General features: G+C 42.9%; 1 protein-coding gene across 1 annotated transcript in view; it reads right to left on the reverse strand.

The window, feature by feature from the left end:
- LOC143769571 (killer cell lectin-like receptor subfamily B member 1) overlaps positions 1–15,197 on the reverse strand; it is a 50,157-nt gene that overhangs the window by 19,533 nt on the left and 15,427 nt on the right. The window contains exons 4-5 of the mRNA XM_077258252.1: positions 9,934–10,026; positions 1,401–1,484 (exon numbers count right to left, since the gene is read on the reverse strand). Of these exons, the coding sequence (XP_077114367.1) occupies positions 1,401–1,484; positions 9,934–10,026 (177 nt within the window). The remainder of the gene's footprint in view (positions 1–1,400; positions 1,485–9,933; positions 10,027–15,197) is intronic.

Consider the following 15,197-nt stretch of genomic DNA (forward strand, 5'->3'; position numbering starts at 1 on the left):
CTGTCCTGCCTTGAGCAATTTAGTTGTGGACCGGTACGGTGTTGCTGGTTCTTTTCTCGTCCTCTCCTTCAGCGCGGTTTCTATCCGATTTTTATGCTTTAGTATATATGCGGGTGGGCACTACCCGGTTTGATTCCTGCAGCTAAGGAGTTTTGTATTTGTTGTGGGTGAGCGCCAGTGTTGATTTTTGATTTCTGTATTTTGGAGACTAGTTTTCACCCTAATTGTAATAGTTTAATTTCCACCAATATTTTTGCAACAGATTTTAATTTTCTTCTTAAATGGATTCCCCCCCCCCCCACCAGAATGTAATAAAATGACCTCTGTTAAATAATTCAAACATAAAACCGTCCTAGTCATGTGTCAGGGCGATCTGCATTCTGGTGAAACACAGCTCCTGAGACTTGTGTCTCAACTGACAAAGCGGCAGTATCTTAAGTACCTCCATGAGCCAAGGAGAAGAACTGAGATGCTAGAAGAATCTTCTCTTTGGCTCGCAGAGCACAGAGGATTGAGACTAGGAAAAAAAAAATCATTGGTGCTCAGTCGGCTGAAGAGAAGAATTATTTCTTCTTCTGCCACAACCTTTTTCGAGCAGCACTCGTATATGTCCTTACGATGACGCATCTCTGACAGACAGTTAATTGCAAAAACAGCACTAGGTTTGCAGTAAAAAGGCATACGTCTTTTAAGCTTTCATGAAATGTGCATGTACATCACACCACAGAAGCTGCTGCATGGAATAAACTGTATCACACAGCTGGCACCTGCCTCTAACAGTGATTGGAGCAGGTTCCAATTGCGGCTGTTAACGACTTAAAATAAATAAAAAATAAACCATGTAAAACTTTCAATCACCCTCTTTATCTAATAAAAAAACCAAAAAACAAATTTGAAGTCTGATTTTTTTACAGTATAAGATTAGTTAAAGAGGTTTTGTACTTTCAGGAAAGTGGACCCCAAACACAACACTCCAAAACACCTAAAATAGCAAACAAAGCAAATATTCATCCTCCCTGTAATCAGCGCTGTCTCTCCGTCGCTGCTCATGTCTTTGTGTTTTAGTTGCCGTGGTGACGTCACTTTGACAGCGCACATCACCGCTGTAGCCAATCACTTAGCTCAGTGGCTCATGCCATTTAACTGATAAGCAGTGACATTAGAAATGCGTGTCACGTCCGATTTGACGCTTGGGGCCAGGGGAAGAAAGATAGTGTTGGAAGCAGAAACATAAGAAGCATTGGAGCCAAAGCAGTGGTGGATCAGTATGGTATGAATAAAATGTTTTTTTATTTTATGACATTAAAAAGTATTTTTCCAGATTTTTTTTAATGGCTGGACAACTAGGGTACTTAATTGTGAATATTTAAAAGCAATCACAGAGAAAATTATTTTCTCACCTGAAGAACTGTTAGTGTTGTTAATACAGAGTTCCTTGAGTTTGTTTTCATCCTTTGTACATGTATATAAAAGGTGTTCACAAACTGAAAGAAACACAGATCATCTAAATGAAAAGGAGTGAAAAAAGGTATGGGTCTTTAACATCTTACAAATATATTTTCAAAAAGCAGATTTTTGAAGAAATCTCGGCAAAATCCAATTCAAATGATTAATAGAGATGAGAAAGCACTAAAATGCTCAGATGCTCATTACTCAAATAGAGCAATTTCTAAAGCTCGTGTGCTCATTTTGAGTAAAGAGTAGTGATGAGTGAGTGTACTCATTGCTCGGGTTTTTCCGAGCACGCACGGGTGACCTCCGAGTATTTGTTATTGCTCGGATATAGTTTTCATCCCCTAAGTTGCATGATTTACGGCTTCCAGATAAGCTGAATACATGTGGGGATTCCCTAACACGGCATAACTCACATGTATTCAGCGTATCTGGGAGCCGTAAATCATGCAACTGAGGTGATGAAAACTATATCTCCGAGCAATAACAAATACTCAGAGGTAACCCGAGCATGCTCTGGAAAACCCAACCAACGAGTATACTCGCTCATCACTATTAACTAGTATAATGGGAGTCAATGGGAAATCTGAGTATTTTTCCATCAAACCCTGAGAACAATGGTGTCACATTTTTGCTGCGCTTTAAGGTCTGACAATAAAACATTCAAAATCGATGAGAAATTGTAGTTTACTGGAAGAAAAATGGAAAGACATTTTTTCCTATACAATGACTTGTACCATATTTTTCAGACCATAAGATGCACTTTTTTCCCTCCAAAGTTGGGAGGAAAGTGTGGGTGCGTTTTATGGTGCGGATGTAACATGTGGGGAGGGGGCATAGGCGAGTGGGATCACACTGGGATCCCACTCGCAGGAGGCAGAAAAATGTCCCCATTGCCTGGCTGCAGGAATACGGAATACAGCGCTGGGGAAACCAGTGGTCCCCATGATTAAAGTGCAGTGAATATTCATTAGCTGCTTCCCCGCCCACCTGTCAGTGCCCAGCAGTGAGCAGCAAATGAATAGTCCTTCACTTAAACAGCTGACACACATAGTTTCCCCAGTGCAGGATTCCTGCAGCAGCTGGGGAGATTGTGTGTCAACTGGAGGAGGCGGCAGCAGCAGGGGCCAGAGGAGACAAGATGGCTGCATACCCCTGGGCTGTGCTGGATGCTGAGTGCTGCGGCATAAGGACCTTTGTGATGTCATGAAGAGAGTGGGCTGGAGCATCAGATGGCAGCACAGAGCCCTCCCTCTTCTTGATGTCATCACAGGTCCTTCAGACATGGCACTGGAATCTGCTAGCTTCCTCTTATGACCTGTAACAAGGCAACAAGAGGGAGGGTTCTGTGCGGTCATAGGATGCTGCACCTCTTTACCAACCTCACCACAGCGTGGCTGGCTGGCTGCAAGACCTGCACAGCCTGTATAAGTAAGAATTAATTAAAAGTTTATTACCGTAATTACAACACATAAAAAGCACTCTGACACTCCTGTAGTGAACTATAACTCCCAGCATGTCATAGGATCTGCAGGACATGCTGGGAGTTATAGTTCTCCCATGGGATCTTAAAGCAGCACTCCAGTGTTATTTTTCAGTACTGGAGAGGTGCTTTAAATATAAGCCCTGTGCCCCCATTCTTATACTCACCCTCCAGCGTCTTCATATAGTACTTTACAGACACCACACTGGTCCCACAGCTCCATCTTCTACCCGCAGCTTCCAACATAATAATATACTATTATATTATATACTAGCTGAAGAGCCCGGTGTTGCCTGGGCATAGTAAATATCTGTGGTTAGTTATAGCACCTCACTTCTCTTATTTTCCCATCACGCCTCTCATTTTCCCCCATCATATCTTTCATTTTCCCCCTCACATCTCTCATTTTCTCCCTCACACCTCTCATTCCCCCCTAACACTTGTCATTTCGACCTCACATCTGTCATTTTCTGATCACTCCACTATTTTCCCTCACTCCTCTCATTTTGCACTCACACCTTTTCATTTTCACCACACACCTCTCATTTTCACCTCAGTATATACATAATTGTCATCTCCCTTATATATAGTATACACCTGTATGTCATCTCCTGTATATAGTATATACCTGTATGTCATCTCCCCTGTATATAGTATATACCTGCTGTGTGTCATGTCCCCTGTATATAGTATATACCTGTATGTCATCTCCTATATATAGTATATACCTGTATGTAATCTCCTCCTGTATATAGTATATACCTGTATGTCATCTCACCTATATATAGTATATATCTGTGTGTCATCTCCTCCTGTATATAGTATATACCTGTATGTCATCTCCTCCTGTATATACTATATACCTGTAGGTAATCTGCTCCTGTATATAGTATATACCTGTGTGTCATCTCCTCCTGTATATAGTATATACCTGTATGTCATCTCCTGCTGTATGTAGTATGTACCTGTATGTCATCTCCTCCTCTATATAGTATATACCTGTGTGTCATCTCTCCTGTATATAGTATATATCTGTGTGTCATCTCCTCCTGTATATAGTATATACCTGTGTGTCATCTCCCCAGTAAATAGTATATACCTGTGTGTCATCTTCTCCTGTATATAGTATATATCTGTATGTCATCTCCTCCTGTATTAGACCTCGTTCACACGTTATTTGGTCAGTATTTTTACCTCAGTATTTGTAAGCTAAATTGGCAGCCTGATAGATCCCCAGCCAACAGTAAGCCCACCCCCTGGCAGTATATATTAGCTCACACATACACATAATAGACTGGTCATGTGACTGACAGCTGCCGGATTCCTATATGGTACATTTGTTGCTCTTGTAGTTTGTCTGCTTATTAATCAGATTTTTATTTTTGAAGGATAAGACCAGACTTGTGTGTGTTTTAGGGCGAGTTTCGTGTGTCAAGTTGTGTGTGTTGAGTTGCGTGTGGCGACATGCATGTAGCGACTTTTGTGAGATGAGTTTTGTGTGGCGACATGCGTGTAGCAACTTTTTGTGTGTCGAGTTGCATGTGACAGGTTAGTGTAGCAAGTTGTGTGCAGCAAGTTTTGCGCATGGCGAGTTTTGCGCGTGGCGAGTTTTATGTGTGGTGCCTTTTGAGCATATGCAAGTTTTGTGTAAGGCAACTTTTGCATGTGTTGCAACTTTTGTGCATGTGGCATTTTTTCCGCGTGTGCAAGTTTTGCGTGTGGCGAGTTTTCCATGAGGCGAGTTTTGCACGTGTGGCGAGTTTTGCATGTGGAGAGTTTTGCGCGTGGCGAGTTTTGAGCGGCGACTTTTGTGTTTCGACTTTTATGTGGCGAGGTTGGTGTATGTGTGGTGAAATGTGCGCTGAGGGTGGTATATGTGTTCGAGCACGTGGTAGTGTGTGGCGCATTTTGTGTGTGTGTTCATATCCCCATGGTGGTGTGGTGATTATCCCATGTCCGGGCCCCACCTTAGCAACTGTACAGTATATACTCTTTGGCGCCATCGCTCTCATTCTTTAAGTCCCCCTTGTTCACATCTGGCAGCTGTTAATTTGCCTCCAACACTTTTCCTTTCATTTTTTCCCCATTATGTAGATAGGGGCAAAATTGTTTGGTGAATTGGAAAGTGCGGGGTTAAAATTTCACCTCACAACATAGCCTATGACGCTCTCGGGGTCCAGACGTGTGACTGTGCAAAATTTTGTGGCTGTAGCTGCGACGGTTCAGATGCCAATCCCGGACATACACACACACACACATACACACATTCAGCTTTATATATTAGATATAGGAGATGACATACAGGTATATACTATATACAGGGGACATGACACACAGCAGGTATATACTATATACAGGGGAGATGACATACAGGTATATACTATATACAGGCGATGACATACAGGTGTATACTATATATAAGGGAGATGACAAACATGTATATACTGAGGTGAAAATGAGAGGTGTGAGGTGAAAATGAAAAGGTGTGAGTGCAAAATGAGAGGAGTGAGAGAAAATAGTGGAGTGATCGGAAAATGACAGATGTGAGGTCGAAATGACAAGTGTTAGGGGGGAATGAGAGGTGTGAGGGAGAAAATGAGAGATGTGAGGGGGAAAATGAGAGGCGTGATGGGAAAATAAGAGAAGTGAGGTGCTATAACTAACCACAGATATTTACTATGCCCAGGCAACGCCAGGCTCTTCAGCTAGTATATATATATATAACTGGTAGTCTGTAGGGAGAGGGAGAACAGTCTTGCCAGGAAACAGACTGGATCAGTGTGGGCAGCAGTAGGTATTACGGAGCTGCGTAGCCTCAGTGCAGCAGTTCCTGGAAAGAGACATTGAGAAAGCCGAATTGATGCAGAGAGCGTGCAGGAAAGCAAAGCACAGGAGAGGATATCAGAGGGAGACCAACCCCGGGAAGGCTGCCTCCTTCTGAGACACAGAAACCGGTAGCCGGAACACCGAGGATCATAAAGCCCTCCACGACTTACATCAGAGACCGGCAGGACAGCTGAACACTAACGTTACCTGTCCGACCTAACACCCAGGAGGCACGGTGGCACCCCTTAGAGGCCGGGGCATGCTGGAGTCCCTATAAGTAGCCTCAAGCCACCAGTCATACGGGTTATGTCCTATCCTACCCGGGGGACAGAAAGAGAGATAACATCTGTGAGGACCTTATGTGTAGCTTTAAGCAGTAAAGGTACCTTCACACGAAACGACTTTGTAACGATATCGCTAGCGATCCGTGACGTCCTGGCTAGCGATATCGTTTAGTTTGACAGGCAGCAGCGATCAGGATCCTGCTGTGATGTCGCTGGTCGCTGAATAAAGTTCAGAACTTTATTTGGTCGTCCGATCGCCGTGTATCGTTGTGTTTGACAGCAAAAGCAACGATACCAGCGATATTTTACACTGGTAACCAGGGTAAACATCGGGTTACTAAGCGCAGGGCCGCGCTTAGTAACCCGACGTTTACCCTGGTTACCAGTGTAAAATGTAAAAAAAACAAACAGTACATACTTACGTTCGCATCCCCCGCCGTCTGCTTCCCACACTGACTGAGCGCCGCAAAGTGAAAGTGAAAGCACAGCACAGCGGTGACGTCACCGCTGTGCCCTGCTACTGCCGGCGCTCAGTCAGTCAGTCAGTGCAGGAAGCGGATGCCGGGGGACGCGAATGTAAGTATGTACTGTTTGTTTTTTTTACATTTTACGCTGGTAACCAGGGTAAACATCGGGTTACTAAGCGCGGCCCTGCGCTTAGCAACCCGATGTTTACCCTGGTTACCCGGGGACCTCGGCATCGTTGGTCGCTGGAGAGCGGTCTGTGTGACAGCTCTCCAGCGATCAAACAGCGACGCTGCAGCGATCGGCATTGTTGTCGCTATCGCTGCAGCGTCGTTTCGTGTGAAGGTACCTTAAGGGACTACACCACCACGGCGCTAAAGGAAGGCTTTTGATTTCCACCTGGATAAGGGGACTCCTAACTTGCCTTCATGCCGGCTGGACCCTGCCTGCCCTGTGATCTGGTGCCCTGGACTGTGGATGCTGAAGTCTTCAGTAAACCAAGGTAAAGAGACTGCAACCTTGTGTCCTCGTTCTTTACTGCACTCCTCACCATCTTCCATCTACACCACGGGAGCCCTGGGGATACACTTCACCTGTGGAAAGGTATACCATCTAGCTGCCATAACATCACCCCAGTGGACCCCTCAAAGCAGCGTCGGTCCCCACTGCCCGTATACCACAGGTGGCGTCACGAACATAAACTTTATTCCCCTTTAAAGACCTTTCCCCTTTTTAAATGGACGCTCCAGGGCCACGGACCAGGTCGCCACCGTGACATCCCCCTGAGAACCGCAGAACCCAGTACCGAGTACCCTACGGCCCTTCCAGGGGCGCTCCACAATCATACCAAGATAAGGATGAGGCCATGAATAGCAGGACCAGGATGGTGGCCAAACATACCAGGTTAAGGGTACGTTCACACAGGACTTTTTTGCTGCTTTTTTTATGCTAATTTAGGTGCGTTATTTTGGTGCGTATTTGGTGCGTTTTTGGGTACGTTCACACAGGACTTTTTTGCTGCAGATTTTTGCTGCAGTTTTTTGCTGCAGTTTTTTTTTAATGCCAATTTTCAGCTGCTAGGACACCTCACAATGGCTCTTCACACCTCACAATGGCTCTTCACACCTTACTACCAGGAACTCCCTCACAATAGATCACAATCAGGACACCTCACAATGGCTCTTCACACCCCACAATGGCTCACAATGGCTCTTCACACCTCACTAACCACACCCCTAAGCTCTTGGCTGTGAGATCCCTTCCTGCTGGCCATGATTTTCTGCACAAAAAACGCAGCAAATAATGCTACATGCGTTTTTGCAGCGTTTTTTTCATCACCCATTCAAGTCAATGGGTGAAAAAACGCTGCAAAAACGCAGCAAAAACGCTGAAAGAAGTGACATGCCCTATGTCCAAAAAAAGCAGCAAAGCAGAAAATACTGATCAAACAAAAAACCAACGTGTGTGCATGAGATTTCTGAAATCTCATAGGCTTTACTGGTACTGTAAAAAGCAGCTGAAAATTAGCATTAAAAAAAGCAGCAAAAAAAAGCAGCAAAAAAGTCCTGTGTGAACGTACCCTAAGGATGGGGCCCTGCCTACCAGGATAGGAATAGGGTCATGCATACTAGGACAAGATGGGGGCCTGCATACCAGGTTAGGGATGAGGGTGATCATTCCTGCCAGGATAGGGATGAGGGGGCCATGTGTACCAGGCTAGCGATAAGGCGTACTAATGAGACAGCAGAGTTACTCTGAACTCTATCTGGCCTCTCTTGAGCGGTGTCCTTCTTTTCAGGAGTGCCCAAAACTGTGGCCAACGGCACTTTTCTGCACGCCTAAGAAGACGGAGACCACCCGATCACAGGTCAGATGGCATCCACAGTGCCTCCCACTGCCTCATTATAGGGAATCTTCCAGCAGAGGTTCCATCTGAAACACTTATTTCAGAGGTTTACACGGAAATCCCAGTGTAAGTGCTGAGCCTTACTGCGATCCTTGGCAGACGGAATGAACAAATTAACAGCAGGTGAAGAATTGGTTTTATTTATTTTTTATGGCGTTTGTCTTGGGGTAAAAGTGGTAAGGTGACTTTAGTCTTTGGGTCGGTGCAATTACAGTGATACCAGATTTATATCTTTTTTTATGTTTGGCTGCTGTCGCACAATAAAAAACGCTTTTTATTGCATCACCATATTTTTTGAGAATTATAATTTTTCCATATTTCAGCCTACAGAGTCATGTGACAGCTTGTTTTTTATGGACAAGTTGACGTTTTTGTTGGAACCATTTTCAGACATCTGACATTTTTTGATCGCTTTCTATTCCGATTTTTGGAAGACTGAATGAACAAAAACCAGCAATTCAGGATTTTTTTTATGTCATTCTGCGTGTGGTAAAATTCATAAGGCAGTTTTATTCTTCGGGTCAGTATGATTACAGCGATACCATATTTATATCGTTTTTTTTATGTTTTTGCACTTTTACACAATAAAAACTATTTTATAGAAAGAATAATTATTTTTGCATCTCTTTATTCTGAGAACTATAACTTTTTTATTTTTCCACTGATGGAGTTGTATGATGGCTTGTTTATTGTGGGACACGACGTTTTCAGCAGTACAATGTTTATATTTGTCTATCTGATTGTGTTCTATTCCACTTTTTGTTCGGCGGTATGATGATGAAGCATTGTTTTTGCCTTGTTTTTTTTCTTTTTTTTATGGTGTTCTCTAAAGTGGTCAACTAGTGGGACAGTTTTATAGGTTGGGTGGTTCCAGACGCGGCGATACCAAATATGTGTACTTTTGTTGTTTATACAAGTGCTTCTCACTAAATTTGAATATCATCAGTTCTTCAATACAAAAAGTTAAACTCATATATTACACAGAGTCATTACACAGTGATCTATTTCACATGTTTTTTTCTGTCAATGATGATGATTATGGCTTACAGCCAATGAAAACCCACTGCTCCCACTGGTAGTGTCATGGCATCCTGATGGGACCCGTGGAGAAGACAAGAAGCCTGTGAATGAAGACTGGACCAGAAGGACCAAAGTGGGGAGCTATGTGAACAAGGTTATGGCTTGAGTTTTAATTTTTTACATTATGCTACCCTTTCCGTTCCTTATGAATCCAGCAAAATGCACTTGCACGAATCACCCCCAAAAAAAAATTGGATTCTGGTGATTTTTTTGTTAAATTTGGAGATGAATACCATTCACCTTGAAGTGATTTGCTCGTCTCCATTATTTACTTCATTCATTTATGTTGCACATTGTGTCCAATAGTACGGTAAATTGATTAGCACTGGACTAAGCCCTGACATTGTGCACATTGACACGTGGCTAATTTCTTAGGGAAGAGGTATTCACATGCATCAATTTTACAGGGCACAAGATCTATGTATAACATGACGTACCAATGAATCCAACAGCGCAACAAAGGAGGACAATGAGGAGAACTATGATGAGAGTTTTGTAATCGCATCTCTTCAGGGTTTTTTTCTGAACTTCTGTAAATAAATATAGAAGAAGGTGTTAGAAATCTGCACATACAAAAGCAGCAATAGTGATAAGACGCTACAGGCTGATCTTGAAGACATTAAATAGAAGAAGGAGAAGCTATAAAAAAAAATTAAATGACAGGCCCAAGGTCCGAGACTGCACTACTGGGACACTGTAAAGACATTCTTCTGTAGGGACCTTGTGTGCATTCATATCTCTGTCACTATCTAATTTTCTTGTATATTGGTAATTTTGTGTGCACATTTGAAGGAGATTAATGTTTGTGGTGATTTAGCCCTTTTAGGACCAGAACTAATAACTTTATTTTAGCATCAACACAGCAATATGGGGTCTTGTTTTTTATGTGAAAAGTAATGTACCACAAGGGGATGTGTGACAGTTACAGTTACTGTGTATTACAGCCGTCCTAACCTTGACGTAACAAAACAAAGGCCCTTAATTATTATTATATCTAGGTGCAGGAAGGAGTTACATATACAGAAGGTTTTTAGGATTGAATGACTGACATACATCAGACAAGAACATGATGTTCCCAAATGAAGGAACGTTTCTTAATGCAGTCTCCACTTGAAAACTTGACCATCAAAAAAACTCTGTGTGCATGTAGCATAATAAACTTGCTAACACAGTGTGATGGCCCCATAGTATGGTCCATAGTAGCCTCACACGCAGTACAATCCCCCCCCTATACTACATTCCTCCCACACAGTATTATGTCCTCACAGTACATTCCCCCAACACATGGTTTGTTGTCACCAGAGTCCATTTCCTCACACACAGTATGATGTCCCTACAGTATTTTCCTCCAAACATAGCATAATGCCCCTCAGAGTACATTCCCCCATACAGTATGATGTCCCTACAGTGCATTTCCTTACACACTGTATGATGTGCCCACAGTACATTCCCCCACACACAATTAAATGTCCATACCATACCTCCCCACACACAGTATGATGTCCCCAGAGTACATTTCTCCACACACAGTATGATATCCCCACAGTACATTCCCCCCACACACAGTATGATGTCCCAACATTAAATCCCCCCCCCACACACAGTATGATGTCTCCATATTTCATTCCCCCACACATAGTATGTTGTTTCCATAGTGCATTCCCACATACACAGTATGATGGCTACCTAGTACCATCTCCAACACACGGTATATTGTCCTCACACAGTACATTCTCCCACACACAGTATGATGTCCTCACAGTACATTCCCCCCCCACACTCAATATGATGTCCCCACAGTAAATTCACACACAGTATAACGTCCCCAAGGTACAATCCCCCACACATTGTAGGGTATTTCCACACTGCACTCCTGCACATACAGTATGATGGTCATCTACACACGTGGTCACAATTATTGGTACTTCTCGTTTAATGACAGAAAAACCAACAATGGTCACAGAAATAACTTGAATCTGACAAAAGTAATAATAAATAAAATGAACAAATGAAAGTCAGACATTGCTTTTTGTCCATGCTTCCACAGAATTAAAAAAATAAAATAAAACTCATGAACTAGGCCTGGACAGAAATGATGGGACCCTTGAAAATAATGTGACAAAAGGGACATGTTAAATCGCGGTGTGTCCACTACTAGCATCACAGGTGTCTGCAATCTTGGAATCAGCGAGTGGCCGGTATATAGGGCTACAGATACCCTCTGTGCTGTGTGGTGACATGGTGTGTATCACACTCAACGTGGACCAGAGGAAGCGAAGGGAAGAGTTGTCTCAGGAGATTAGAAAGAAAATTATAGACAAACATGTTAAAAGTAAAAGTTATAAGACCATCTCCAAGCAGCTTGACGTTCCTGTGACTACAGTTGCACATATTATTCAGAAATGTAAGATCCATGACCCGACCTCCCTGGACGTGGCAGGAGGAACATTGATGACAAATCAAAGAGACGGATAATACGAATGATAACAAAAGAGCCCAGAAAAATTTCTAAACAGATTAACGTTGAACATCAAGCTCAAGGAACATCAATGTCAGATCGCACCATCCGTCGTTGTATGTGCCAAAGTGGACTTCATTGGAGACTACCAAGGAGGACTCAATTGTTGAAAAAAATCATAAAAAAGCCAGACTGGAATTTTCCAAGCTACATGTTGACAAGCCACAAAGCTTCTGGGAGAATGTCCTATGGACAGATGAGACAAAAATGGAACTTTCTGGCAAGGTACATCAGCTCTATGTTCACAGACGGAAAAATGAAGCATATCAAGAAAAGAACACTGTCCCTACTGTGAAACATGGAGGAGGCTCTGTTATGTTCTGGGGCTGCTTTGCTGAATCTGGCACAGGGGGTCTAAAATCTGTGCAGGGTACAATGAAATCTCAAGACTATCAAGGGATTCTAGAGGGAAATGTGCTGCGCAGTGTCAGAAAACTTGGCCTCAGACGAAGGTCATGGGTCTTGCAACAGGATAATGACCCAAAACATACAGCTAAAAACACCCAAGAATGGCTAAGAGGAAAACATTGGACTATTCTGAAGTGGCCTTCTATCAGCCCTGACCTAAATGCTATTGAGCATCTTTGGAAAGAGAAACATGCTGTCTGGAAAAGGCAATGATTGCCTCAAAAGGTTGTACAACAAAATATTAAGTTAAGGGTACCATTATTTCTGTCCAGGCCTATTTCATGAGTTGTATTTTTTTTTAAATTCTGTGGCGGCATGGGGGAAAAGCAATGTCTGACTTTCATTTGTTCATTTTCATAGATTTTTGCTGCATGACCAGCTCTATCCTCACCTACTGTATCCTCACCCATCCCTTGTAGATTGTGATCCCTCGCGGGCAGGATCCTCTCTCCTCCTGTACCAGTTGTGACTTGTATTGTTTAAGATTATTGTACTTGTTTTTATTATGTATACCCCTCCTCACATGTAAAGCGCCATGGAATAAATGGCGCTATAATAAAAATAAATAATAATTATTTATTACTTTTGTCATTCAAGTTATTTCTGTGACCATTATGGTTTTTTCTGTCATTAAACGAGGGGTACCAACAATTTTGACCATGTGTATAATACATTCCCCTACACACTGTATAATGCCCTTGCAGTACAATCATCCCACACGCAGCATGATGTCTCTATAGTACATTCCCCCACACATAGTAGGATCAGGGCCGGCGTTAGGGGCAGGCAGACTAGGCAGCTGCCTGGGGCCCCCGCTGCCCTAGGGGCCCCCAGCCAGGGGCAGACATACTGCTGATGGCACTGCTCCAGGGCCCAGAAGTGGAGGGGGGCCCCTGCAGGCAGGCCCGGTATCATGCAGGATCGGGCCCCTCTCACTCCCTCCTATAATCATGGAACACCGAGTGCCGGGGAGAGAGCGGGGCGCGAAGTGCAGGAGATCAAAAAGGGGGCGTGTCATGCAGGGAGAGACACTGGCCAATGAACGCTTTCCTTACCTCACAGTGACCAGACTGAGGAGAGCGCTCACTGGCTGCCGTCTGTCATGCTGCATGGTGAGTGCTCGCCTACAGTCAGGGGCCCCAGGGCAGCACAGCACATAGGGACAGCAGTGGAGGAAGAGCAGGACTTACAGGGGGTCTTCTGCTCCCTCCACTGTTCTGTTCAGAGCAGGCTGCAGCGTCTCCTCACAGAGAAGAGATGGGGGAGGAGGCTCACTGCACGGGACAGCACCAGGGGGCTGATATCAGTGCTGTCTGCTCTATGCCCCATCCCCCACAGTGGGGTCTGCAGCCTTCTCCAGCTGAACTATGTGACCTCATCCAGGGCTCATCTGACCACCTATACAAGATTAGTATATATGTATGTATATGCTTGTATATGTATGTGTGCATCTGTGTGTCTCTATGTGTATGTTTCTGTGTGTGTATCTGTATGTATGTACGGTATATGTGTGTATGTATGGTATATTTGTATGGCTGTGTGTGTATGCATGCACAGTATGTGTGTATCTGTGTATGTGCAATAAATTTGTATGGATATATGGTATATATGTATGTTTATGTGCATGTACATACAGTATATGTGTATGTATATGTGTGTACGGTATGTGTATATACTGTATGTGTGTATGTACGGTACGTGTATGTGTATCTGTATGTTCGGTATATGTGTATGCATGTACGATATGTGTGTACTATATGTATATAACTGTATCTGTGTATGTACGGTATATGTGTGTGTATCTGTATGTACGGTATATGTGTGTACGGCATTTGTGTGAATGTACGGTATATGCATGTGTGCATGTACGGTATGTGTATGTATGATGGTATATGTATGTGTATCTGTGTGTATGTATGGTATATGTATGTGTTTGCATATACTGTATATGTATGTGTATCTGTACGTACGGTGTATGTATGTGTATTTGTATGTATGGTATATGTATGTACGGTATGTGTATACTATGTGTATATAACTGTATGTGTGTATGCATGTAAGGTATATGTCTGTGTATGTATGTACGGTATGTGTATCTGTGTGTACGTATGGTGTATGTATGTGTATCTGTGTGTATGTATGGTATATGTATGTGTTTGCATATACTGTGTATGTGTATCTGTACGTACGGTGTATGTATGTGTATTTGTGTGTATGTATGGTATATGTATGTACGGTATGTGTATACTATATGTGTATATAACTGTATGGGTGTATGCATGTAAGGTATATGTCTGTGTATGTATGTACGGTATGTGTATCTGTGTGTGTGTACGTATGGTGTATGTATGTGTATCTGTGTGTATGTATGGTATATGTATGTATATCTATGTGTGAATGTACGGTATACGCATGTGTGTATGTACAGTATGTGTATGTATGACGGTATATGTATGTGTATCTGTGTGTACGTACGGTGTATGTATGTGTATTTGTGTGTATGTATGGTATATGTATGTACGGTATGTGTATACTATATGTGTATATAACTGTATGGGTGTATGCATGTAAGGTATATGTCTATGTATGTATGTACGGTATGTGTATCTGTGTGTGTGTACGTATGGTGTATGTATGTGTATCTGTGTGTATGTATGGTATATGTATGTATATCTATGTGTGAATGTACGGTATACGCATGTGTGTATGTACAGTATGTGTATGTATGACGGTATATGTATGTGTATCTGTGTGTACGTACGGTGTATGTATGTG

This window comes from Ranitomeya variabilis, chromosome 4 (genome assembly GCF_051348905.1).
Source record: "Ranitomeya variabilis isolate aRanVar5 chromosome 4, aRanVar5.hap1, whole genome shotgun sequence".
NCBI classification, from domain to species: Eukaryota; Metazoa; Chordata; class Amphibia; order Anura; family Dendrobatidae; genus Ranitomeya; species Ranitomeya variabilis.